A 26438-nucleotide genomic window follows, 5' to 3' on the forward strand; every position below is an offset into this window, starting at 1 on the left:
TGCCAGCAAGTGCTGGGCTGGGGTGAGGTGGAAAGGTGGGTAACAGGTTTTTTGCCATCCCTGCCTGACCTGAGGCTCAGGTAATGTCAGGCAGCACTGGCCCCTTGAGTCATCCCCCTGCACCCACCGAGTGTGTCCTGTGGTGCTGRACCTGGAGGTGGTGGTCCAGGGTACAGACAGGGTGCCAGCAGCAGTGGGGACAGGGGACACAGGAGGAGCTGCCAGTGATGGTGCATCCAGGTGGGACATTTCAGGACAGGCAGCCTGGGGGACAACTGTTCATCCCCAGAAGGGAGTTCTCCCCTGCCACCTTCACTTGTCCCTGTGACACCGAGCCTGCCAGGATCTCCTCCTTTCCATGCCCTGCCCCAGTGTCCCATCTGTCTTCCCCGAGTGCCAGTGTACCCCCATGCTCCAGCCCACTCTGCCCCTAGTGTCCCCTCATCTCCCCAGTGCCCTTCCCTTGCCCAGAGTCCCCTCAGGGATCCCAGTGCCTTCCCCAAGGACCAGGATCTCCCCTGGTACCAGTGCCTCCTGCCCCAGCCCCAGTAGTGTCCCAGTGCCCCCTCCAGCCCCAGTTTCCCCAGTAGTGCCCCAGTGTCTCCAGTAGTGTCCCCGTGTCCCCTCCAGCCCCAGTGTCCCCAGTAGTGTCCCAGTGCCCCCTCCAGCCCCAGTGTCCCCAGTAGTGTCTCAGTGTCCCCAGTAGTGTCCCAGTGTCCCCTCCAGCCCCAGTGTCCCCAGTAGTGTCTCAGTGTCCCCAGTAGTGTCCCCAGTAGTGTCCCAGTGTCCCCAGCAGTGTCCCCGTCTCCCCTCCAGCCCCAGTGTCCCCAGTCCCGCTCCCAGTGCCGACCCCCAGACCCCTCTTAGCCCCGCCCCTCCGCCAATCAGAGCTCGCCATTGCCCATTGGCCCCGCCCCCCGGCTGTCAATCACGGCTCCGCCCCACGCCCAGCGCCACGTCCAGGGGGCGGCCCCGCGCCTGCGCAGTGCGGCGGTCGCGCTGACAGTGACAGGCTGGCAGGAAAGGGCGGGGGCAGGAAGGGGCGGGGGCGGTGCTGGGACGGGGAAAGGGATCGGGACCGGCATCGGGACCGGCATCGGGACCGGCATCGGGACCGGGATCGGGACCGGCATCTAGACTGGGACTGCCACTGCCACGGGACGGGAGGGCCGCAGCGACGGGCCGCTCGGCAGCACCATGCTGAAAAAATTCGACAAGAAGGACGAGGAGTCGGGTGAGGGGAGACCGGGGCGCTGTGAGGGAAGAGACCCCTCTGTGGGTACGGAGGGGATTGGTGAGGGGGGACCCTTTCGTGGCTACTTGGGGAGCTGTGAGGGGGACCCCTCCTGTGGGTACGAGGGGAAATGTGATGGGGGTGACCACCAAGGGAGCTGTGAGGGGAGGCTCGGTGCCAGTTTGGCAGAGGGGGCTGGTTGGTGTGCACAGAGCGCGGTGGGAAACACTATGGGAGCACTATGGAAGCACCACAACAGTCTGCTGGTGTCTTCTCACAGCTGCAGCCACAAGCTAAACTGGTTGCATYGGCACAGCACACCGAGGTTACCTGCCACATCACCAGGTGCAGAGCCTGAGATTATATATTGAACATATTAGCCGTGTTCACAGTGGCCCAGCTCTCTAGCAGGTGCTAAGCCAGGTAGACTCCAGTTCATAGTTTCTGGCACTTTTTGTAGACACGTGTGGTCTGCTCTTCCAACACAATTGCTGCTTTCAGTGGATCAGAAATTCTGAGAGCACCAAGGAAACACAAAGTGAWTGCCTGACTTTTATAAACTTTAGCCCACTTAGTAAGGAAGAAGTTGATATTTTATGTGGTTTGTAATTCAGGTGGAAACGATGCTTCAWGAGACAGTATTTCCTTTTATGGTTCAGCCTTGTGGTACCTTTTTCATCTTCCTATGAAACTTTCAATACAGCTTGCTCTGCATAACAAATCAGTGTGTCCTGAAGCAAATTGATTTAGTGTAAATCTTGGTGATTGTTCATCTTGACTGTGCTTTCTTTTTATCTTAATGTGCATTAAATGCTTTGCCCTTGTTTCCCTTGTCCAAAGCCTCCAGTGACGTCTTGATAAGCAGAGAATTTAGTGAGGCAGCTGTTGGARGGGAATTGCYCTTGGCTTTAATTTTGGGGSCTGTTCTTCATTTGCACCTKCCACACCCTTCAAGGTATTGACATTTCCTACAGCCAGGGCTGGCAGGAGATGCAAGTGTCCAGTTAATTGGCTTCTGTGCTTTCCATAGATGGTTAAGCTAGCCTTGGAAGAAATGCCCCCACTCCCTTTGTCATGTTATTTTGGGCACAAAATTCTGTTTATAAATCAGAATAAATTGTTGTTAGTTATCCAWTATTAAGAGCTTTCTGAACACACAGCCACACGTCTTTCTCCCTCTCTATAAAAGAATACTTTGACACAGGGTGCTATGAGTTCTGAGACCCCATGTATGATGTATTTCAGGATCATTAGTGCTATGAAAGATGAAGAGGTGATGGTGTGCTGTCCATGGTTGATTTAAGGATTGTAGACATTCCAGACCATGGGAATACTATGCGGCTGCACAGATTTTTTTGAACACGTTAACATGCTCATACTACAACTGGCTCATATTCATATTAGAGACATTTTTGCTATTTTCCCTTGTTTTCTTCTACCTCTTCAACCTCACATAAGAGTCTGTGCTTTGTTCAGCAACCTTCTGTCTTTGCAAACTTCTYCTGAGCCAGAGGAGGGCAGTTTATGAACCAGGAAGGAGCCAGAGTGCAGATGTGTTTGCTTTTATGTGTAAGGCTTACTCTAGAAAGGGCTCCTGGCACCAGCCTAGGATGCTTCAAGCTTGGGTCAGATCAGATTTGGGCCATGCAGTTGTAGTCTCTAGTGGATCAGGCTGGATCAGGAACAACCCTGAAAAAGGCTGCATTTTGTCCCAGAGCCTGGCTGAATATAGGTACTAAATTAAAACCTGCTTATCAATAACTAGCAGCTTTTGAAAAGCTGCAGCTCACAAATGCTTGGGAGGCAATCTAATAGAGACCATGCAGAATTATAGTGCTTTTCCCTCTGATTATTTCATCCTTAATTGCTGGGGGTTTTAATTATTTAGTATRGTTTATTTTGTTAAGTGGAACAATGAAAATTACTTTGTGTCCAGCCTATCTAGTCTGCTGYCTTGTTCTCTTAATTAGTGATAGAGCCAAAAATACTTYACTGGTGGATTCTTGATTGGTTTAYATGGGAGGGATAAAACACTCCTGACTCACCAGGCTGGCAAGCGATGCCTCTTTCTGTCTAAGCTTTTGTTTCTAGGCCTATCCTATTGATGCTCTAACTGCCAGCAAGCTCCCAGCCCAGGGGCTGGAAATAGGGCTTTGGGGACACAGTGGAGCACAGTTATTTCATAGCTAATCAGTCTACCTCAGCTCACACTCAGTTACTTCTGGAGGAGAGACAGATTGAAGAATGTCCTGTCTGCTCTGCCTTCCCTGACTGCCATGAAAACATCCAGTTAATATTACTTCAAAGAGGGTGATTGCTTGGCCTTCATGAACAAAATCACCCCCCAAATGCTCAGACTTTTTAAAGTATGGGCATGGTTAAAAAGTTCTTTCCCATGGCATTGTCCCTGGAGAGACTTTTAYTCTCTTTGTTTTGCAGGTGGGAATTCCAACCCATTCCAGCATCTGGAGAAGAGTGCAGTCTTGCAAGAGGTAAATCTTCAGGCCATCTCCTCTGTGTACCCCACTCTGGATAGTCTCTCCCTCTCTTGAGTAGCTCACTGGAGAATTTCAGCAAGGAAATGAGTGTTTGTTACAGCCCTSCTTGCTCTGAAAGAAATGGGCAACAGTTCTTATTCTATTGTTGAGCAGATGAAGGGAGCAGGTTGGAGTGGTCTCATAACAAATTAAAGACTGTGAACTATAAATAGTGATAAAAGGAATAAAATTGCCTAGGAAAACTCACCCTAAAATAGGGAGGTTTGGAAATTTGCCTTAGACACCCTAAATGTCTTGTGGATGACAAAATAAATGAGAGGGGTGTGAGTGGTTATTACGTAGTCTGTGAAATTCCTCTGAAGAAATGCCATTCTGTTCTAGAGCAGGTGAATATCTCAATCCCCAGTTATTTCAGTGTTCTCTGTTTGCTTGTGTTGTTGAGAATACTGTTGGCTCCCATAGCCTCAGCGAGCTTGTCTGTTGGAGTAGTGGTGTTTTAGCTAGTGCACAGTCCAGACCTGTGTGAGTGAAAGTGTGATGAGGATTCGGCCTTTAGACCTTTATTGCTCTTGGATTTGTAATCCCAGACTGCAAAACCAGCTGTTTAAAAGGGTTCCATGTTTAACAGGAATTAAGGGGAAATCTGATCCAAAGTCATTAAGGATCTTGCCATCCCTCACTCACAATGTGTTRTTTGTATCACTGGCTAAGTCCAGGCAGGACAGTGTTTGCAAGGGGGTGTTGGTGTCAGGGTCCTTGTCTGTGCTCTATTTTCAGGCTCGAGTGTTTAATGAGACTCCTATAAACCCACGAAAATGCGCTCATATCCTCACCAAGATCCTGTATCTCATAAACCAGGTAAGAGAGAGAAAATGTACCTCTATACAGACATGTGCATCAGGCCCAAAGCTGGTTGTGATAATTGGGATTTCCTTCCTTCTTCCCAAACAACTAGGGGGAGCACCTTGGTGTCATGGAAGCTACCGAATCCTTCTTTGCTATGACCAAGCTGTTTCAGTCCAATGATGTAAGTCTGCCTTTTGTTTTCTGTATTTACCTCATGGGACAATCTGTCCCTTGAGATGTGCATTTTTATACAATCAGCTTTTCTGTCCTGCCTGAAGCTACCTTGTCTGAGTGGAAAGAATAGGGTGAAAGTTTAGAAATGGTGATCAGCTCCTAGCCTTTCCCAGATCTTGTAGCAGCTTAACTRAAGTATGCTCTGCTCTTGAGGCAGAGATTACTCAGTCTGAATTGCTGTTTAATTCTTGAGATTGYGCTCGGCAGGTGGAATTTACTGTTCTTTTTGTCCAGCATTAGAAGATTCTGCTGGGAGTCAACAGTTGCATGTCCCAGGAGGCTGGGAGTTAGTGCCTGCCCACAGCAGTAGCACTGTCGTTAGTTGTCCCCCAAACTGCAAGGCTTTAAAACCATGAGATGAGAGTAGAAATCTCCATAATCAGGAATATAAATAGTTTGCTTTCTTGTTTTTGAAGCAACACAATGCCTTCAACCAGAAAACCAGCAAATGGTTTCATGGTTTTCTCCATTTTCATGTGAATGATAAGTGGAAGGTGAAACTGTAGATCCAGCTAMATCTGGTATCTCTATGGTCTCACCCTAAGACTGAGGGATTTAGAAGAGGAAGATGTGTTTTGTTAATCAATATGGATTTGGTACAACTTTTATACTCGGGGAGTGGGGCTCTCTGGAGGTACTTGTGATCTTCACAATAAAATTATGAAAGCAGAGATCCCTTCCTATCTGGGAGCATCTCAACTGATGCCTTTCTTGCTTATCTTCTTGCCAGCCAACTCTTCGCAGGATGTGTTATCTGACTATCAAAGAGATGTCTTCTATTGCAGAAGATGTGATCATTGTTACTAGCAGGTCAGTCAGTGCACTTTTCTTGCTGTAATATTACCATGTCCTCCAGTAATGTCTGCCCAGCCTCTTGAAGATAACTGTAGTCCGTAAGCAGGGTGATGATAGGGAATGCCCTTGGTGAGGAAAAGGTTTTCCTTTATAAAAGACCATTAAAATACAGACCCTGAACTTGTAGTGATGTATGAGAAATGTGCTGTGTCCCCATATCCCGTGCCCACGGGTGTTTGGAGTGTCTCTTGATTATATGAGATGGCAGCACTGCTGTTTTTTCCCCTTTTGCAAAGGCTTTTCCCTTAACTCCTGTGTGAATGCCTTGAAGCTTTTTGAATAATTCTGCCATAAATCYCTAGGCTTTCAACAGGTAGACAAGGATTTACTGCTCCTGTAACAGCACAGAATGCAACTTCGCCAGGGAACAAAATTCCCTCTGTGAATCATTCCTGAATTGATGATGGCATTTCATTCYCAGTGAAATGCCCTGTTGGGGAGTCAGGAACCTGGTGGTTTAGGGTCTGTGGAAGAAGCCAGTCTCAAGTGCTGCAACATGATGAACTCCTGGCCCTTCATAGATAAGTCYCACACTGACCAGGACCCCAGGAAAAGGGCAGAAAAGAGTGTTCAGTAAGAAAGACAAATGCCTCAGGGGTACATGTGTGCGCTCATTTGGTGAACAGGAGCCCATGCAACCTGTTGATGGGCTTGGGACCTGAGTACTCATCTTTTCCTGCTGCCTTCCCACCACAGTGGGACGTGCCTGAGACCTGCAGCTGCCTGCTTGGCATTCAGCTGTGATGCTGGCTGCCTGCTGCTATGTGTGCATTGTGTGTGCACCTGATAGTTGCTGGCTCAGGAGTGCAGTATTGAGAGCTTCCTGTTTTTCCAGCTTAACCAAAGACATGACTGGGAAGGATGACAATTAYCGAGGCCCTGCTGTGAGAGCGCTCTGTCAGATCACTGATGTAAGTGCTGCTTTTCCTTTGGGGCAGCTCTGTGCCCTTCACTTTTTCCTACTTTACCCCATCTCACCTTCCACCCTGCTTTTCACGCCTTTGCATCTCCCCTTTCACAATCCTAAGAGCTTTCCCATATCAGCTGTTGCTTCCCTCTCCCTGCAGAGTACCATGTTGCAGGCCATTGAGCGCTACATGAAGCAGGCAATTGTTGACAAAGTGCCAAGTGTGTCCAGCTCTGCTCTTGTGTCTTCCTTGGTAAGTACTCCCTGCACCATGGGTCTRAGGGACAGTCGAGCAGGGAAGCAGTCATCTGTGGTAGGGCTGGACATCTTGGAAGTTTCAGGGTTTTGTTGCTAGTCCTCTCTTTGTGATGTGAGGGACTGGCACTGACTTTGCAAGAGATCATCGACCTCTTGAGGCTGTCTTGACCAGGTCTCTACATGCTGATCCCTTGCTCTTCTATAAGTTGCTGCTGCCAGCACACTCATGGGAGAGGCTCATTGCTCTTAATAAAAGCTGAAATTCCCAAAACTTCCTCCATCCTTATCTCATGGGTTGTTGTGGCTTCATCTCCTTCCAGCACTTGCTGAAGACCAGTTTTGATGTGGTGAAACGCTGGGTGAACGAGGCTCAGGAGGCAGCTTCCAGTGACAATATCATGGTGCAGGTAGGACACCCACCACCACCAGGGGAATAGTCAGCAGCAACTGGGCATGGAGCAGATTGCTGGAGCTCAGCCAAGCACCTTTGGGCAACAGAGGGGACAAAAGGGGAAAGAAACCACTGTGGTTTGTGACGTTCTCTTTCCCTGCACAGTATCATGCTCTGGGCTTRCTGTACCACGTGCGGAAGAACGACCGCCTGGCAGTCAACAAAATGCTCAGCAAGTTCACGCGCCACGGCCTCAAGTCCCCGTTTGCCTACTGCATGATGATCCGAATAGCCAGCAAGCTGCTGGAGGAGGAGGCTGGCAGGTGAGCAGGCTCCTTTGCCCTGCTGAAAGAATTTTCTGGTCCTGCTTCCATCTCCTTTTGCAGGCTCACTTGCCATTTCATTATTTYTGCCTTGAAAAGCAGCATGCAGCTTCTACCCTCTTACTGTTGGGTAGAAGAGAGCAGAGAAAATACTGAATGTATAATGGTTGTTTTGAGATGGTTTCTGTGAGTCTTGCATGCACATCAGCTACTGTCTTGTTTCTCTGGACTGTTTTGCATAGCTGTTCTTTGTTCTACTTCATTTTCTCTTGTCTTCTGTAATTGTTTATCCACCAAGTATGCAATGGCTTCCTGGTGGATAAGAGTTGTGGTGTGTACAGTCATTTCTCACTGTGTGAGAGCTGAGGGAGATTCCCTTTAGCCTCTAAGGCAGAGACTGACTTTCTAGCCTGCTGGAAGTACAATATAATGTACTGGGGACAGGGTGGGTTTGTAGCTGCTTTTACCTTTCCATGGGCTATTTGTCTCTCCCTTTCTGCTGCTGAATTCTTAATKTCTGTTAATACCTTTGCTTTAATTCATTCTTGTGGGGTTTTTTGGTYCCTTAGCCGCGATAGCCCCCTGTTTGATTTCATTGAGAGCTGCCTAAGAAACAAGCATGAGATGGTGGTRTATGAAGCTGCATCTGCCATCGTTAACCTGCCCAACTGCACTGCCAAGGAGTTGGCTCCAGCTGTGTCGGGTGAGTGTGGTGCTCATGGCCATGGCAAGGGAATTATGAGGCTGCAGTGGTGACATCTGATTGCCCCAAGAAACAAGGACATTGTGTAGGTTCAGACTTGTTATGTTGCTGTATCCTTTGTTGCTTTATGCTGCCGCTGAAAGCCTGTGGTGTGTGTGAATAGCTTTGTTCTTGTAAAGGTATTTCCTGGTGTGTTCAAGCCTGGGTTACTGCATGGGTCAGTTCTGGGAAAGGAGCAGGGTTTGCATGAAATGGAGAACTGCAGTTCAAATTGACTTAATAGGAAAGATGACAAGGTGATGAATTTGGTTTTCACAAGGAGCAAAGGATAGCAGCACTGTGGAAGAAGAGGGAGTTAGTTGTCAGCAGGGATGTGACAGGCAAATGGGACATGAAGAAGAGAGGAAATTGTTAAATTTGCTTCTTAAGCATGATTTAACCTTATGCTTGCAACCATCTCTTCACTGAGGCTCTTGCTTTAGGTATGGAATGCTTCTCAATAACTGAGTGCCTCAACAATCTGCTTTTGTTGGTTTTCCCACCTTGCAGTTCTGCAGCTGTTCTGCAGCTCCCCAAAAGCAGCACTGAGATACGCAGCCGTCCGTACCCTCAACAAGGTAGGAGCYAATCTCTTGGGAGCTTCAATAGTATCTCATTTGCAGGGAGGTGCAGACATAGAAGAAAAAGGGGGTCAGGTTATGTGATGATTTTGTATGAATAACCTCTGTCTCAGACTACAGCCTTACATTTCATTGCTTTCTGACTGGAATAAAACTTCAAAGAATGCTATTGAAGGAAAAAAAARCCCTGATAATTTTCACTGGTCTCTAGAATGTCACTGGTCTTAGTGTTACTGCTTTGCCTTCTGAGCTTCCCATGGTGAGGAAGCTCCTTCTAAAACAGGGATCTAACCTTGATGCTGCTTCTTGCCTGCTCTGTGTCAGTCTTTGCTCCAGCTTTTCCTTTCACCTTATAAACTCTATAAAAGAAAAAGAGAGAATAACTGTGTCTGGTAACTGCTGTTCTTCCACCCACAGAGCTGTTTGGCACAGCTAGTCTGTCTGAATTTTTGTTGGTAGTTCATAGCTTTCTTTTCTTACTATATAGAGGAGAATGAGAGAGTTAAGAATAGTAAAAGATTGTTTCTTACTACTGCTTCTCTTCCAGCAAGGGGTGCAATTCTGCAGGAAACAAGAGCTTGATACCTTAACTCCAGATTAGCTGTTTGTCTGAGATACCCTTCATGTACAGTCTATACAACTTACTTCTAYGGGAGGGAGTGGGTTGTGGTGGGTTTTGCCAGTTGGACCTTTTGCCTCTATTGAGGGATTTTCATTTTTCCTTCACTGCTGCAGGTGGCCATGAAGCACCCATCTGCTGTGACTGCCTGTAATCTGGACCTGGAGAACCTCGTGACAGACTCCAACCGCAGCATAGCCACCCTGGCCATCACCACACTGCTGAAAACCGGCAGTGAGAGCAGCATTGACCGGCTCATGAAGCAGATCTCCTCCTTTATGTCAGAAATCTCAGATGAGTTCAAAGTAAGGAAGCGGGAGGAGGAGGGACACCCAGATTCCTGAAGAAACCTCATGGTCTTTGTCCATGTTTGTGTGTGTACTCTAAGCCTGCAAGGAGCTGCTTCCAGAAGCAGCAGAATATTTACAGGGAGGAGAAAGAATCTGAGGCTGTCTGCCTGAGCTGTGCCTCAGTCCTACAGCTCCAAAGTTGCATGCTGTCTTCTGGGGAGATGCCTTTTGACAATCTTTCTTCTTCCTGGTGGGTGTGGGGTTTCTTTAGAGGCTGACTGGTGCATAAAGATCAATCTCCACCAATCCCTAAGACTGTACCTCCTGGAACTGCTTTTGTTGAATAAGTAAATACGAAAACATAATTTCCAGGCTAGGGACTAGCTCAAAATTGACAGAATTCAGCTATTTTGYCATGCCTGGTAAAACTGAATGGTTTTTTACTTGCCCCCTTTTCCTCCAGGTGGTAGTCGTGCAGGCCATCAATGCTCTGTGTCAGAAGTACCCTCGCAAACATGCCGTCCTCATGAACTTCCTCTTCACTATGCTTCGGGAGGAGGTAAGTTTGCAGGACAGCTATGTGTGCCTTGTTYGTGAGCAGTATTCCCTGTGAGTGTYAAGCTTTTACTGATCAGGCTGTGCTCTCTCTAAAAGGTTTGCAGTCTAACTGCAGAAATGCCCAGCTGTGCACAATAGTTACAAGCATACTGCCAGGAATATTTTTAGTGTGATTTTCATTCTTTGATTTTTTTTCTGGGGGTTTATTAACTCTCAAAGCAAATGCTGGCAACAGCAGATCTGTTGGCAGTCCATGTGTGTTTCACATTTGAACCAGCTTTCTTTTATACTTTGACAGCAAATTCCAAGAAGTTTCATCTTGTGCACAAAGATTCGATAACCTATTTATTGATGACATGGGACCACTTTTGTTCTGGTGTCTGTGCTGTGGCAATGAAGGGATCACGAGTATCTAGTACCATTCTCTGCATTCAGTCAGACATAAATTGCAGAAAGACAGCTTTACAGAGGTTTGCTGAGGCCATTTCTAAATGAGCAAACACGCMTGCAGCACAGCTGGCATCACTGCTTGCTCTGACATCACTTTCTGCCAATTACAGCCTCTCAGCTGGGAACAAACCAGAGCATCTCATTTTGCTCCTGTGAGAAATGGACCATTCTCCTTTCCCAGATTTTCTGTGGGTGGATGGTATCATTTTGAATGTGTTTTTTTTACTTCAAACCATTCTGTTTGAAAGCTTTTTTAATCCAAAGTATCTCCAAAGAGATCCAAATGCCCAGCATTTTGTATGTAATTGGCAGAGGGTAGCGTGCCATTTAACCCCCTGGTGTGTATTGAGGACATTAGTAAATAATGTCAAAGATAACCAAGCATTACTGGCGTGTCAGGTTGTGGCTGTACCTGGGGAGGTATTGATTGCCTATCATCCCACACTAATTGAGCTATTTGCTGCATCCTGCTGTGGCAGATATGATCCTTCATACATTTTTCTTGTGATTCATCCTCAGATGTCTGGTGGTAAAGGGGAGAGGGTTGGGTTTTTTTCCTCCCATATGGCTGTTTTTAAGCACTAATTCTAGCAGCAGAGGATTTTGATGGAGATAAAAACCCTTCAGGCAGATGAATTCTTTTACTCCCTTTAGGACCTCTTTTCTTCAGTGCAGCCATTCTGAAGGGAGCTGGCAAGAGTGCTTGAATATTAGCTGGCCCTCTGGGGGTAAAGAGGGTCAAAAGTGAGGGCAGAATTTCTGCCCTCCTCCTTTCAAACACACATTAAAAAGCACTAAGTGTGAGTGACCTTTTCAAAGGAATGTTTTTCCTGTCTGGCTAGTTCAGTCTCTAAAATACTTTGAGATTTCCAGCTGAGCAGTTTCCTTTTGCTCCTCAGGGTGGCTTTGAATACAAGAGAGCCATAGTGGACTGCATCATCAGCATTATTGAGGAGAACTCAGAGAGCAAAGAGACAGGCCTGTCTCACCTCTGTGAATTCATTGAGGACTGCGAGTTCACTGTGCTGGCCACTCGTATCCTCCACCTCTTGGGGCAAGAAGGGCCCAAAACCAACAACCCCTCCAAATACATTCGCTTCATCTACAACAGGGTTGTTCTGGAGCATGAAGAAGTCCGGGCAGGTAAGTGACAGACCTGGAAAGCTCTCTGCTCTTTGGCAGATCTTCAGGGAACCAYAGTGTATGAATGCCTCTGTTTTTGAGGGTTGTGATTTGCTCCAGGCCTGAGCAGATCGTTYTATTCAGCAAAGATCCTGCAGCAGTATTGATGGAAGAAGTGGCCTGTGGCTGAGAAATGGCACTGGCTCTGAAACTAGACAGAGGTTTGCAGGCACTTCACTGTAATACCTCTGCTTCTTTCTAGTCACAGTTTTACTGGTGTACACAGTTTACTAGTGTAKCATCTCTGACATGGCATTTGATTAAGGCCAAGAAGTGGAGGAAACTTCAGCTGATTTCTTTACTTTCTAATTCTGTTTCCTTTTGCTACAGGTGCTGTAAGTGCCCTGGCCAAGTTTGGAGCTCAGAATGAGGAGATGTTACCCAGTATCTTGGTGTTGCTGAARAGGTCAGTTGTGCCTCAGGGCTTCTCAACATCCTGGGTGAAAAATCCTGTTTCTTTGAGGGCTTGTCTAGTCTCTTCTAGCTGTGGGTTGGGGAAGGTGCAGGGGGTACCCCTGGTGATCCTGTGATGGGATCACCACTGCATTCAGCACCATAAGGAGGACAGAAACCATGTGTGGCAAATTATTGCTTTTATAAAACAATTACTAAGAGATTGCTGGATCTCCCTCGGGCATGTTTTCTCTGGCCCTGTGAGGTGTCTCAGTCATGTGGATTCTGAAGAGTTTTCCACTTTCCTGTCAGGTGTGTGATGGATGATGACAATGAAGTGAGAGACAGAGCCACCTTCTACCTGAAYGTTCTGGAGCAGAAGCAGAAGGCCCTCAATGCTGGCTACATCCTGAACGGTAATACATGAAGGCCTTAAAACAAATCTGCACCTCTTTTGTGGTTTAACAAGAGTTAAACTAAAGACCTGGCATTGTGGTGGTTTCAGTGACCTRTCCTTCTGTCCCCAGGGTTGACAGTGTCCATCCCTGGCCTGGAGAGGGCTTTGCATCAGTACACCCTGGAGCCCTCTGAGAAACCCTTTGACTTGAAATCTGTTCCTTTGGCAACAGCTCCTATCATCGAGCAAAGAGCAGGTGAGGAACCYGGTCCCCTGAATGCTAGTGATTCCCTTCACTGGGCTTGCTGGAAATTGCTGAGCTCCATCCTATTTGAATTTTGTGGGATTGTATCTCCTGGAAAGACTAAGGCCTGCAAATCTGGTTGCTCCCACATTAATATTTCAGCTTAGTCCAACTGCTAATAATAGTAATAGTTGGCAATCCTCACTGGAACTGCTGCAGCTCCAAAGCTGCTTAGGAAGCCAAATACGGGTGTCTAGTCTATACTGAATGAGAAATGAGCTCCCTTCTTTTCCTTAGTCAAATCTCTCTCCAGACATTGATCTGTTTTCTGATTTAGTCATTTCTTACTCTTCACTTTCAAATCTTTTGTGCTGACTTTTGTTTGATTGATTTCTTTCTCTTTTGCAGAAAATGCCCCTGTTGCTGTGGTGAAACAACCAGAGAAGGTGGCAGCMACACGGCAAGAAATATTCCAAGGTAAACTGATGCAAGGCCTCTCCTATGTCCATGTGTGAGAACTCTGTAGCCACTTCTTGCTAGGCCTGCCTTAGCCCCTCTGACTTGTTCTCACATTCTTGTAGGGAGTGACATGGGCTCTCAGCTTAGGGTCAGCTGTTCACTCCTGGAGGGTGGGGGGCCTGCAGTCTTTTTTTCTGTCTTGCAGTAGATGTGAGCAAAGATGGCTCTTTTTAATTTTAAAAGTCTCTAGGGAATGTCTCTGGGTATTTGATGGATAGTTCCTGTAGCAGCTTCTGGCAGCTGAAACAAGGGCTTTAAAACTGCTAACACCTCGTTTCTTGAGGAAGGCAGTAATTTGTGTTCTTTATTTCAGAGCAACTGGGGGCCATTCCAGAGTTTCGAGGGCTGGGCCCACTCTTCAAGTCTTCCCCAGAGCCTGTGGCCCTGACAGAGCTCGAGACAGAGTACGTGGTTCGTTGCACCAAGCACACCTTTGTCAACCACATGGTGTTCCAGGTGGGTAGCTATGGGGTGTGGTGCTGAAGGCTCTTGGAAATAAGCTTCTGACTGGCCAAAAGGTTAATTGTGAAGACATGTCTCAGGAATATAATAGGATCATAGAATTGTTTGGGTTGGAAGTGACTTTAAAAATAATCTAGTTCAACCCCCCTGCCATGGACAGGGACACCTTTCAGTAGACCAGGTTTCTCAGAACTCCATCCAACCTGGCCTTGAACACTTCCAGAGATGCAGCACCCACAGTCTGTGTTCAAAGCATGACTGCAATGAGTAGTAGTCATTAGTTTCTTATCCATGGCAGCGGAGCCCCAGAGAAAATTCATAAGGAGGTGTGTGTGTGAACAATGCTTGCAGGTACAGTCAAATACAACAAGCACTAGATGGGGCTGTTCTCACTGAGCAGTTGGCAARGGGAGCTGTGTTCTTTCCTCAGAGTCCCCAGGCATGTGGTTTGGGCATGAAAGAGTGAAGCTTACTATAACTGAGAAGMTGAAAAGGGTGCCCAAGAAAGGGATCCAGTGGGGGAGAGCTTTAATGTGCTGTTTTGTTTTAGCACAGGTGCTTTCTTCTGTACATCATGGCCTTGGCTATACCACCCTGCTGCTACATGTGAGATTTTAGGATTGATGTGCCAGTACCCTTGCCTGGGCCTCAGGGAGTCCAAGGCACAGCAAGTCCTTTGCTAGCTTGTGAGCAGCAGTGTTTTGTCCTTAGCCAGCTCCTTMCTCAAAGCTCAGAACTGCTTACACAGCCTTCACAGGGGTTGACCTTTGTTTCTGTAGTCCATCCACCAGATGCAATTGTATGAGCTTAAGAGACTTGGCATTGCAGCTGGAATGAAGTCTAATCAGCAAGTTTAGACTTCCTGAAAACATCAAGCTTACTGAAATTTGCTTGAGCAGTCCCTCATTTGAGCAATGCAAACGATCATCATTCTATCTGCTGTGAAGGCACTGTGTCCTTCTGACTTCAAGTGGGATGATGTAGGCAACAGAGTACTTGCATTTCCATAGAGCAAAGAGTTAATCCAGGAATGAATGTCCAAGATACTGGAGGAGAAAGTTTCATACTAACTGGTGAACTGAAACAGGCAGAAGCTGACACATCCCTGCCCTCACTGAATTTGTGATCCTGCYTGGATTGCAGAGGGCAGACCTTTGTGTGTGCTGGTTCATTTTGGTTCTTGTTTCCTTAAAAAAAAAAAATTTGCTGGAGCACTGGACTCCCCTGAGGATTTTAGTTTCTCCCCTAAAGCATTTAAATGAGCACTTTTTAGTCAAGTTGGTGTGTGATGAGCCAGCTGATAACAAGGTGCATCATGGAAGCACAGAGAGCTGGRGGTTCACGGGCTGACACCAGGCTCCTGCTGTGCCTAAGCTAAGTCTGCTTTTCGATGRGTAAGTGAGAGCTTCAGCTATTGCTGCTTTCCTCTTCCCTGTTTAGTTTGACTGCACAAACACCCTGAATGATCAGATCCTGGAGAATGTCACGGTGCAGATGGAGCCAACAGAGGGGTATGAGGTCATTGGYTATGTACCTGCCAAAACCCTGGTGTACAACCAGCCGGGTACCTGCTACACGCTGGTGGCACTGTCTGAAGAGGATCCTACAGCAGGTAAACAGTCTGCACTCTTTTTTCCTGTATTGCTTATCCCCGCACATTCTACCTTGCATCCCAGCCAGATATTTATAGCTTGTGAGTGGGTGCAGCCYTGAGTGATGCTGAGCATGACTTGTTTTTGTTGTTTTTGGGGCTGTCAAGCCTACCTTCTCTTCTGCTGGTTCCCTTGTTCTGTAGTACTGCCAAGATGGGCTATGAGAACTGGCAGATGAGTTGTGTTTTATGCACCCTGGCATGTCCTTCAGCCTTTCTTTGTTTAGATGTGGGGAGGCTGGTGCTTGTAAAGTGCYGTGAGTACCCAGATGCTCTGCATAGCCAAGGGGTATTTCAGAYAAACCGCTAGAATTTTGAGGATGTCTGTTTGAACTGAACATCTCCCTCCCTGTTTGCCACTATCCAGAACATGAACTAGGCTTTACCTGTGCTTTGGTCTCCCTGCTCTGTGCTCTGGAACTGCTCTCCTGTTGTGTCGCTGCTATTCACTCAGCAATACCCATCTTCTAGGGATGAGTCATCGCTTCCTCTCCCAGCCGAGTGGTATTAATGAGCTACAGCACTGCAGTGCAAGGGGCTTTCATTTCAGAGGGGCATGAACTGCTCCCTAGATGTGGGTCTTACTGCTTCACAAGGTGCTGGTGGGACATGTTTCATTAGTATTCCCAACACAATGTGAGGTTCATTAGTAATAGCACTTGATCTGAGGATTATGGTCTTGTACAACCATAATGAGCATGTCTTTATCATTGTTTGCTTAATATTACAAATAAATAGCTTATCCTTGAGAGACAGAAACTGTTGGAGAGCYCTCTCTAGGTCAGTGGCTAAGCCTGTGCTGCTGACAGGGAGASCGTGGCTGTCCCAAAACTCCCAGCYACGTTTTACTGCAAGGTCATGGTGGTAATGAGAGCTTTGCCTTTGCCTCCCTRTTCCAGTGGCCTGCACGTTCAGCTGCATGATGAAGTTCACTGTCAAGGACTGTGATCCCAACACGGGTGAGACRGATGACGAGGGTTATGAAGATGAGTATGTGGTAAGGAGCTGTGATAAGGGCAAGTATCTGATCACAGAAACTGCTGTCATTTTGTGGGGTTTTGTGATCTGAACTCAGATCCCGGCAAGCAGTGATGTGACCACTGACACTGAAGTGGGCAGCATCATGTAGAGGGAGCTCTTGCTGTCTCTGGTGCAGATGGGAGTGTGCAGAGCTTGCTTTGTTCTCACTTGGGAGTGTTGTCCTGTTGCTCTGTAGATGGATACCTGACTGTGCAGGATACATAGGTTTTGGGAGGCTATGGTGCATCCTCCAGGTTTGGCTGACTGTGCCCCATGGGCTGCAGCAATGGCATACTCAGGGTTGTGGATACAGAGGGCTGTTGGGCATCTTCTCCATGAGTTGCTCCTGTGGTGGCATGGTTAAATGTCTAGAGGCTTGCCTGGCACAGGAAAGTTGCTATCCTTGTTCTGGGGAGGGTGGAGTTCTTCCCTCCCCAGCACTGACACTGCTGAGAGCAGCGGTGCTGCAGAAGCACCTCTCTTCCTTGGAGAGGAAGGGATGTTCACAGCCTCAGCTTGGCCCGTTAGCTCCAGAGACTGTTTTCTATGCGTTGCCTGTCACTGCTGTGAATCTCTTTAGAGGCACTGCTGTGCAGTGAGTCACTGTCTTTCCAGAAGGAGTGGGGAGGGTTTTTCTCAATGGAGCATGCAAGGTTAACCCTTCTCTCAGCTTCCTACCAGTCACCAAGGCATTTGAGTGATACTTAAACAAATTTTTCCATGTGTTTCAACTAGAGTCAGGAGGAGATTTTTTCCTGCAGCAAATGCAGGCTGGTGTCTCCTGCAGGGCACTTCCTGCCCTTCAATACATGCTCTGGAGGGACAAGCCTGRTTCTGCCTTGCACAGGTGCAGTCACAGCAGCAGCTCAGCTACCCTGGTGGCAGTGTTAGGTGATCACGTGTGTCTGGCAGTATATCACTTTACCAGCCTACTAAATTATAAGCCAGAAAGGCAAAACACAAACTTATATGCATTTCAAGAAAGCAAATGCTTAAATAGCTATTTCTAAACTTTTGTTTTCCCCTCTGTTTTGGCCATTTGTCCAGTGCTTTGATCTCTCTCAGGGAGAGAGATCAAAGCACAGCAAGGGCTGTGCTCAGAGCAGGAACCTAGTTTGTAAGTCCTGGAAATGGCATCACAGTGCCGTTCTCAGGCCTAGCAGTTGCTCAGTAGCAAACCAGAAGCAGAAGTGGAGGCAGTCTCCTGCATTCACCTGATCTCAGGGAATCCAGTCTAAAGTCCACTCTAAGGAGAACAACCACATTTCACTTGAACTTCTTCTACCACCAGCTTGAAGACCTGGAGGTAACAGTGGCTGATCACATCCAGCGAGTTCTGAAGCCAAACTTTGGAGCAGCCTGGGATGAAGTGGGTGATGAGTTTGAAAAGGAAGAGACCTTTACTTTATCTGCTATTAAAACCCTTGAAGGTAAGGAAGTGTGTGTGAGCACAGCAGAGCTCTTGTTTTTCTTCCAGCAGTCAGAGTCCAGAGGCCCAGTCTGGCTCACTTTAGATCTGTCACAGAAAGGCTAATGTGGCAAAACCCTTCACAAGCTTCACACCACAGCTTTAAAATAGGAAGCTGCAGTTACAGTGATATGTTAGTTCAGGTTTCCAAAAAACTAATGGGACCAGTGGAGACCAGGCTGGATTGTGGAGGCAAGAGAATAAATATCTTGCTTTCCTCTCACACTTTACCTGTCCAAGCAGACCATAGTTCAGTTATGAACTCCCACCATTCTTCTTGAGACTAGTAAGAAAAAATAAAGGCAGCAGAAGACATGAGGTTGGTGGGCAGGCTGGTGGGGTAAGYTCTCTTTCATCAGGTATTAAAGCAYCCTTCTGTTTTTACTCAGAAGCCTGTGAAAACTCAGTCCTTTCRATGCCTTAGCAGGATGTCCTGCAGCCATCTCTGTGCTCCCTTGAACAGCCCCTTGGGGTTTGAAATACTCTCCCTGTGGCCTTTTCATATTTCTCCTCAAGACCTGTGTTCTGTAAGACATGTCCTCCTTTTCCATGTCTCAACAGAAGTAAGCAGGCTGTCAGGGCTGTGCAGTCAGTGCAGCCAGCTGCACTCTCCTTCTGCCCTTGTCTGACTCATTCACCCTCTTCTCTCTCTTGTAAATTTTGCTGCATCRGATAACAGAACTCTCCCATGGTGGTGGGTTTTTTGTGTGTTGTCTTTGCTGTCCTTGTGGCCTCCAAARCCACCGATGCTGTGYCCSTCAAGACRAGGAACATGATCTCTAATGYGTAGGAAGGGCTTGAGTCACCTTTAGGTGCTCTTTAATGTGCCCCTGGTAAGATATCTGACACACAGCCCATTTTATGCATTTTTTCTAACAGAGGCAGTGAGCAACATTGTGAAGTTCCTGGGGATGCAGCCCTGTGAGCGGTCAGATAAAGTGCCAGATAACAAGAACTCTCACACACTGTACCTGGCAGGTGAGCTGTGGGGTTAGGTCTCTGCTTCAGGATCCGCTCTGGGAGGTCACACAGAGCTGCCTCTTGAAAATCRGGGCATGAATTTCTGATGGAGCCCACTGTGCTCTGTGTTGGATTTAGAGGCTTGTTCCTGCCATGATTTCTGTCTCTGCAGTGCAGAACAAGTGGTGTTGGGATGAGGGAGGGTGCTGTAGTGGTGGAGGTGTTGGGATCAGCCCCAAGCTCAGCTGGGTGGAATTTGCTATCTTTGTGATCTGTGGCATCCTTGTTTGGAGGGAGTCTGGTGTGGGAAAGACAGCAACCTTATCCAGCAGAACAGATGAGTACTGGAGCTCTTAGACATGCCTGGATCTCTTCTCAGCTGGAGTTTATTTTACACTTTGCTTTCGTGGGTTTTACAGTAGCAGGAGTCCCAGGTATGTAACAATGAATAGGAACTGAGCTGCTTTAGAGTCTCTCCTGGTCCAGTGGTGTGATTTGTTTTTTCCTGTAGGAAACCTGCCTGTACCAAGCAGTAGTGTTCATCTTCGGGCTTGCAGGGGGAGAGCAGCCTGCAATGTGCTCACCYCTTCCTCCCCCTCTCTTTTCCAGGTGTGTTCCGGGGTGGCCATGACCTCCTGGTGCGGTCTCGTCTTGTCCTCACTGACACGGTGACGATGCAGGTCACGGCCCGCAGCGCAGAGGAGCTCCCCGTGGATGTGATCATGGCCTCCGTCGGATAAACCCCCCCTTTCCAGGACTGTCCTGACTCCGAGTCCCCGCGGGCAGTGCTTCWTTCTCTGGCAGCAGAATAGGGGTCACGGTCACTACCGCAGCTTTTGTGTTCTCTACAGTACCGCTGTACTTGGGGCTCTGTCTATAAAATCACCATGTTTATAAGCTCTGCCTACGCCGCGCTTTGTCCCCGCACCGGCGCGTCCTGACCGCCGCTCCCTGTCCTCGTCCCGCTGTCGTTCCAATAAAGCCRTGTTGTGTCTCTTCCTGGCTGTGTCGGGGGCGGGACCGGCGTTTCCGCGGCGCGGGCCGGCCCTGCCCCCGGCCGCAGCCCCTCCCCGCGGGAGGGCGGGCAGCAGCGGCGCTCGGTGCCCCGCAGAGCCGGCGGGATGTGCGGGCGCACCGCCTGCTCCCTGGCCGCCGACAACCTCCGCCGGGCCTGCGCCTACCGCGACCGCCGGGGCCAGCAGCGGCAGCCCGAGTGGGTGCGGGGGGACCGCTACCAGCCCTCCTACAACAAGGGCCCGCAGTCCAACAGCCCCGTGCTGCTCTCCCGCCGCCACCTCCACCAGGTACCTCCTCCGTCCCTTGGACCGGCCACACGGGGGGCAGGGCCGCATCCCCCTCAGCGGGGAGCGGGTGCTGGATATCCTGGCTCGAATCGGAGTGGGGGTAAGGAGGCCGTGCCTCCCGAGGGGTGTGGGACTCGGTCTGAAAGGCCGTGGTTTGTTTGGTTTCGCTTTGCTGTACGTGGCAGGTATTGAATTTTCTGATTGCAAAACGTCGCTTCTTGTTAATATTTACATGTTCGRAAGGAGGAGGGGAATCGGTACCGTGTTTCCAGCACAGTGTTTATGTTTTCTGCAAAAATGTGTATAGAAGTGCTTAACCTTGGTAGAGTTTTTTCCCAAATGCCTGTAATTGCTCTGCTGGTTTTAATCGGCTTACCTGAGGCTTTTTCCTCTTTTTTTAATTTCATAACACTGCTGCATGTGTCCAGTCACATTGGTAGTAGGGGAGAGTAGAGAGAAAAAAAAAATCTCAGCTCCGGAACAGTAGAGTAGCTGTGCACCTGTGGTGACCGTTGTTCGGCTAATTTAAACCTCCCTCGGATAACCTGGACGGCCAGCGGCTGTTGGTGCTGCTCGTTTGGTTCCACCCAGGAGGGTGCCCGGCCAACTGCTGCTCTTTGGTGTTCAGCGGGGTGAAACGGGGTGTGCTCAGTCGGAACTCACCAGAATGGACCCGCTCTCCTCTCCCTCCCCTGGTGGGGCAGCTGCACTTTGCAGCCGTTACTGGCACAGGTGCTCAGGTGGGACCCTCGGTGGGACCGCTCACGAGTGCTGTGGGCAATGCCATCAGGCATCCCTCATGCACTCCTCTCCTGCTTTGGGGGTGCCATATCACCCCATAATAGGCAATGGAGCTGATGGAGCAGAGGAATATGGGGCTGGGGGTGTGGTACATGTCACAGGCATGTCACACTATTCAAGTTGTTGGGATGCTGGTGCAGTGTAGAGTGTCCCTTTTTGCCACTCCTGCCCTAAGGGAGACTCTGAAAGACTTGACAGAYCTGGGCACTTACACACCCCTACATACACTCACCCACAGTGTATATGTGTGTCTGTCTACTGCAGTCCTTTGGGAGCAAATGGCCCAGCAGGCGCTGCTGGGGCCGACAGCTGTGGTCAGAAAGTGACAGTGAATGGGGAGAATCGAAAGCCACAAATTGTTTCCATTGTCCGAAGGCAGGTAATATGCAAAGCACAAGCAGTGAAAGTGCACCAGGTCAGCAGAAATCACATTATTAAAATGMAAGTGAGATGTTTACCCCCTTGGGATGTTTGCTGTCACCAAGGGAGGTTTTGAGGACTTTCGCACCAGCCTGACATGGCTGTTTATTCAAGAGCTGGGGAGTTTGTGGCTCCAGCCATTTCTACTAAAAAGAACTGTGTTAATACTTGCAAAGAGTTGGTGGRTGAGCCTCACTGAGACAGTTCTTTTTTCTGCAAAATATTAATGTGCTTTCTGCTGAAGAATAATTCCTACAGGAGCGCTGTTAAGAATATGCAAAGGGTTATAATTAGTGATTATTTCTGCATGGCTTGTGAGGGAGGGGCAGGGAGCTCCAGCTTGTCTCTTGGTACAGATCTGGCCAGATTCCCTCTTTTAGGGGAAAAGCCACTTCTACGGGACTTCCTAAAGCACCTCTCTCCAGCTGTGGGGATGCYTGTGGTCTCTGTGACGTGGCTCTGACCTGAGGCATTCCTCTGTCTCATTCAAAAGGATGCTGACTCCTCTGAGAGGGTCCTCATGGACATGCGCTGGGGCCTGGTGCCCTCCTGGTTCAAACAGGACAACCCTTCCAAACTSCAGTTCAACACCTCCAACTGCCGCAGTGACACCATGCTGAGCAAGTCCTCCTACAAGGTGAGCTGCTGCCAGCTTTGTGTGCTGCTTGAMGAGACCTTGTAGTCTGCAAAACCAGGCTGGAATACCTCCTGGGGGAGTGCTGGTCACCACTTAGCACTGCACAGGAGAGCAAGTCCCTGCACTGCAAAACTGGGGGATTTCATTAAAACAGAAGAACTGAAAAGGCAGTTGCTGGTAAAGCTCATGATAGCACTAGTGGTGGCATTTATGCATCCCAGGGGCAATTTGGGAAAGCCCTGGGAGGGCTGGATGGTCACGGAAACCCTGTCTGCTGTTGCAGGCTGCCTGAGGCTGCTGTTCACTGCTCACTTGTGCTGTCTCTCAACAGAGTGCTCTCCTCAAGGGCAAGCGCTGCGTGGTCCTGGCTGATGGCTTCTACGAGTGGCAGCAGCAGAGTGGGGGGAAGCAGCCRTACTTCATTTACTTCCCCCAGACCAAGGATGCCATGGTACGRGGAACCTCGCTGTGTCTGAGCACTYKCACYCAGCTCTGGGCCCCYGCTCCCTCCAGCTGCCCTGGAAAAAGCCCATTTTGCTCCTGCTGTGTCTGTTTCCCAGTAGGGCTGTGTTCTGTGGTGGACTGGGCACTCTGTCATCCCTCTGTGGCTGGCGGTCCCCACAGCTKCGGTCTCCAGGCTGTAGAAGGTGACACAGCGTCCCCACCGTCACGGTCACTGCTCCCCACGTGCCGGTTATTTGCATGAGTGGGCAATGTGGCTCACAGGGGACTAGGATGGGAGTTTCACTACCTCTTTCTTTTGGCTGAAGCAGGGGTTGGGATGTTCAGAAGGGGAGAACGCTGGCTTGCCTGTGGGAAGATGAGGGTGGTACCTCTCCTGGTGGAAATCAGTGAAAGACTCCTGGAAAGCCACAGATTAGTTCCATTGATGACTCAGATTGGAGTCACTGAACTGCCTCAGCACTGGCAAATCTGTGTTGCTTTGGTTGTCCATGGGCCAGCACTGACCAGCATGATGGGACCTCTCTCCTGCAGGACAAGGGGACAGAGGGAGATGAGGAATGGAAAGGATGGAGGTTGCTCACCATGGCTGGGATTTTTGACTGCTGGGAGCCACCAGCAGGAGGAGAAACGCTGTACACTTACACCATCATCACCGTGGATGCSTCCAAAGATGTGAGCTTCATCCATCACAGGTAAGTGAGAGCAGGCAAGGGGATTGCAGAGTGGATGGGGGTGAGGGAGGAGAACTGCACAGTTAGAACCAGTCTGGCAGCGTGCAGTCACAGAGTGCAGCTCCTCCTCCTGTCCTTGGAGAAAAGTGCTCCAGCATTACTGACTCATTTCGGGTCACCAGCTGGTGCCCTTTCCATAAATCACTATCTTTTGTGGCCCATGGGTGGCAGTTGGAGTTGGATCACTTTCTGGAATTGGTCTCTCTGCCTGCCCAGGGCCTGGCAGTCAATCCCCTGCCTTTTCCAACAAATCAGCTACCTGGTGAAGTGAATGTGCCCTCTGCCTTGTGGAGGAGCATCCTGCTGCTTCAGTTTTCCCTGTTTCCCCCGAGATGCCAGCTCCTTGCTATCTTACACATCTGGCTTTTGCCACCACGCTCTGCCTTATCAATGCTGAGCCTTGGCTCCAACTGTCTTATCCCTTAGGATGCCAGCCATCCTGGATGGGGATGAAGCCATCAGGAAATGGCTGGACTATGCTGAAGTGCCAACCCAAGAAGCCGTTAAGCTCATCCAGCCCACAGAGAACATTGTTTTCCACCCAGTGTCCACCTTTGTTAACAACATCCGCAACAATACACCCGAGTGTGTTGCACCYATTGAGCTGGGAGCCAAGAAGGTGGGTGCTGGTGGGGGCTGGGCAGCAGGGAGTGCAGTCACAATGTCCCTGAGCAGGGTCAGAGCTGTCGGGMTGCAGGAGGGGTGGCAGTAGGCAGTGTCTGCAGGGCATGCCTGTGCTTGATTCTGGAGTGCCAAGCCCTGGACAGATTCCCTTCCCTCTGCTTCCAGAAATAAACTGTCAGATCATGCCAGGATTTTGCTGCCAAATGAGGCAAATTCTATGTGAAATGGGTCTTGGAACAAGSCTGTTCTCAGCAGTCTGGGGAACCTCCCACAGATGTGCCTGATTGCAGGGAGGGCTCCACCCTCCACATCCTGCTCTGGACCAGCTCTTGCAGCCTGCTGGCTGCTCTGCGCTGATCGTGCTTCTGACTTCTCTCACACTGTCTTTTGTCTCTCCAGGAGATCAAAGCCACCCCAAGCAACAAASTGATGCTGGGCTGGTTAAAAGGCTCCCAAGAGGGCTCTCCCCAGAAGAAAGAAAAGGATTTGCCCAAGTGGACAAGTCAGTTCATTAACAGCCCTTCACCCAAGAAAACCAGCGCAGATGTCCTGCAGCAGTGGCTGGGGAAGCAGGGACAGCCGGCTGCGAAGAAGCGCAAGGTTTAGGCACCAGCRGGGGTGGCTGGCCATCCCTTTAACCCCTGATTTTCCTAAGCAGAATGAGAAATGTTTGGGTTTTTTTGGAAGTCTTTGCCGATTGGTGTTGAGATTGGCCAAGCCTCTCAGGTATTGATCTGCTGCTCTAGGTGGTTGTCTCTGTTCTTTGTGTTTTGTTAAAGGTTGATATTTGTCTTTAAAGATTCTGGCTTTGTCTTGGGCTGATGGGAGTGAATATAACCTGTTGGCCTCCCTCCCTGCCAGTCATGCCAAATGAAGATAAAGCCCTGAGAACATCTCAGCCTGCCAGGGAGGAATAGCTTCTGCCTCCTGACTGTTCRTAGTTCATGTCTCCTTCTGTTTGGATTTCTCTTCCCTTTCTTTGGTATTAAACTGATACCTCTTTTCCACTTAATTCTACACTGATTCTGTACAAATTCCTTTCCAATACTCTTGCCCTGAAAAGAGAGCTGCAGTACAGTGGAACAAGYACTGAATATTATGAGGAAACCCCAGGCCAGGGAGATCTTCCAGATCCAYCCTTCTCTGCAGCAGCATTGCTATGTGCATCCATGGCTCCTAAACAGGGAGATGTTTAAGTGATGCCTGAGAGGACCTGGGCTTTGCCTGGGTTTCCCTGCAGCAGGGTGGAACCGGGTGTCTGTCACGTTGTTTGTACAATCATTTTGTTAATGGGATTTGAAGRCTTAGAGAGGATTTTCTTGATCTGGGAAGGGATGCACTCTGCCTTGTTCGAAAAGGTCAGTCATTAAAGCCCAGATAACCAAAGTGCCATTGCAGAGCAGCGTAAGGCTGTTGTTTTTGAGGTCACGGATTTTGTAAACAGAGCCAGATGTTACAGACCAAAAGCCTTACACGGTGAAATCCTTGCTGGAAATCAGTACTTCCTTTGTATTGGAAACAATAAAATGGGCTTTGCTGRCTGGCTGGGCCATGCCGTTTTCCGTGTCTCTGTTCATGTCCCTCTTGCCCACTGTAGCCCCGGTGCTCCTGCTTTGCAGGCAGAGCTTGTACCTCCTCTCCATCTGCTGAGGGAGAGACCACCTCCCAATTGCTGAGCTCTGATGGTACTGGCWGGGCCATGTTGCCGGAGCATTTCCATTTGCCAGTGGAAAATATTCCCTAGGGATTGATTCTGYAGCTCCTCTAGAATCATCTGTCCCTGGGGAGCTGCAGGGGTGGCTGCAGCTGAGGTTGTCCCTGAGGAAGATGGCAGAGCCAGGGCAGGAGCCACAGGATGGACACTGGGGAGGTGTCTTGGAACAGAATCTGCCTCTGAATCCCTCGCGTGCTACAGAGGCAGTTGAGCCCAGGTTTCCTGGCTTGTGGGAATCTGGGGTGGGATTAGGATTTCTATACAGAAAGCCTGTTGCTAGCTGRATCCTCATTGCTCTCAACATGACTTTAGGCAAGAGAACCACTGTATTAGCAGCTCCTGGAAGAATAGATTTTCAGGTGCTAGGACTGTCACCTTGATGTCTGTCCTTGCAGGAGCCACAACAGGAGGTTTCTCTCCCTGCCTGTTCATCRCTGTTCCAGGATGAGCTGCTCAGCTACCCCAACCTAGTCAGTGCTAACTGCAGATCAGCCTTTTCTAAAGGTCACCAGCTCATCTGAAATTCATTTCAGGTCTCCAGTTGCTGTGARGAGAGCGAAGATGCTGAGCACGAGTGGGGGGATGCTCAACTTTCCCYGCTCTGGAGAACATAATCCTTCCCCTGGGAATGCAGGGGCGATGCAAAGGCACAGGGTACAG

General features: G+C 49.0%; 2 protein-coding genes across 2 annotated transcripts; both read left to right on the forward strand.

Moving 5' to 3' along the window:
• Positions 1 to 1082: 1082 nt before the first annotated feature.
• Positions 1083 to 19979, forward strand: COPG1 (COPI coat complex subunit gamma 1). Its single transcript, XM_057390231.1, has 24 exons — positions 1083 to 1234; positions 3674 to 3726; positions 4510 to 4590; positions 4688 to 4759; positions 5543 to 5622; positions 6503 to 6578; positions 6735 to 6827; positions 7153 to 7239; positions 7389 to 7546; positions 8116 to 8249; positions 8799 to 8866; positions 9605 to 9793; positions 10242 to 10337; positions 11686 to 11929; positions 12299 to 12374; positions 12674 to 12777; positions 12889 to 13014; positions 13411 to 13479; positions 13835 to 13977; positions 15424 to 15595; positions 16534 to 16631; positions 17946 to 18084; positions 19002 to 19100; positions 19692 to 19979. The coding sequence occupies exons 1-24, from the start codon at positions 1198 to 1200 to the stop codon at positions 19820 to 19822; spliced, it is 2625 nt and encodes an 874-aa protein (XP_057246214.1). The 5' UTR covers positions 1083 to 1197; the 3' UTR covers positions 19823 to 19979.
• A 156-nt stretch (positions 19980 to 20135) lies between these two features.
• On the forward strand, positions 20136 to 25610 carry HMCES (5-hydroxymethylcytosine binding, ES cell specific). The gene is made up of 6 exons (XM_057390232.1): positions 20136 to 20386; positions 22101 to 22244; positions 22576 to 22695; positions 23241 to 23401; positions 23867 to 24059; positions 24464 to 25610. The coding sequence occupies exons 1-6, from the start codon at positions 20204 to 20206 to the stop codon at positions 24668 to 24670; spliced, it is 1008 nt and encodes a 335-aa protein (XP_057246215.1). The 5' UTR covers positions 20136 to 20203; the 3' UTR covers positions 24671 to 25610.
• The last annotated feature ends 828 nt before the right edge of the window (positions 25611 to 26438 follow it).

This window comes from Malurus melanocephalus, unplaced genomic scaffold, assembly GCF_030028575.1.
Source record: "Malurus melanocephalus ecotype Western Australia unplaced genomic scaffold, MMel_1.1 scaffold_24, whole genome shotgun sequence".
Classification (NCBI taxonomy): Eukaryota; Metazoa; Chordata; class Aves; order Passeriformes; family Maluridae; genus Malurus; species Malurus melanocephalus.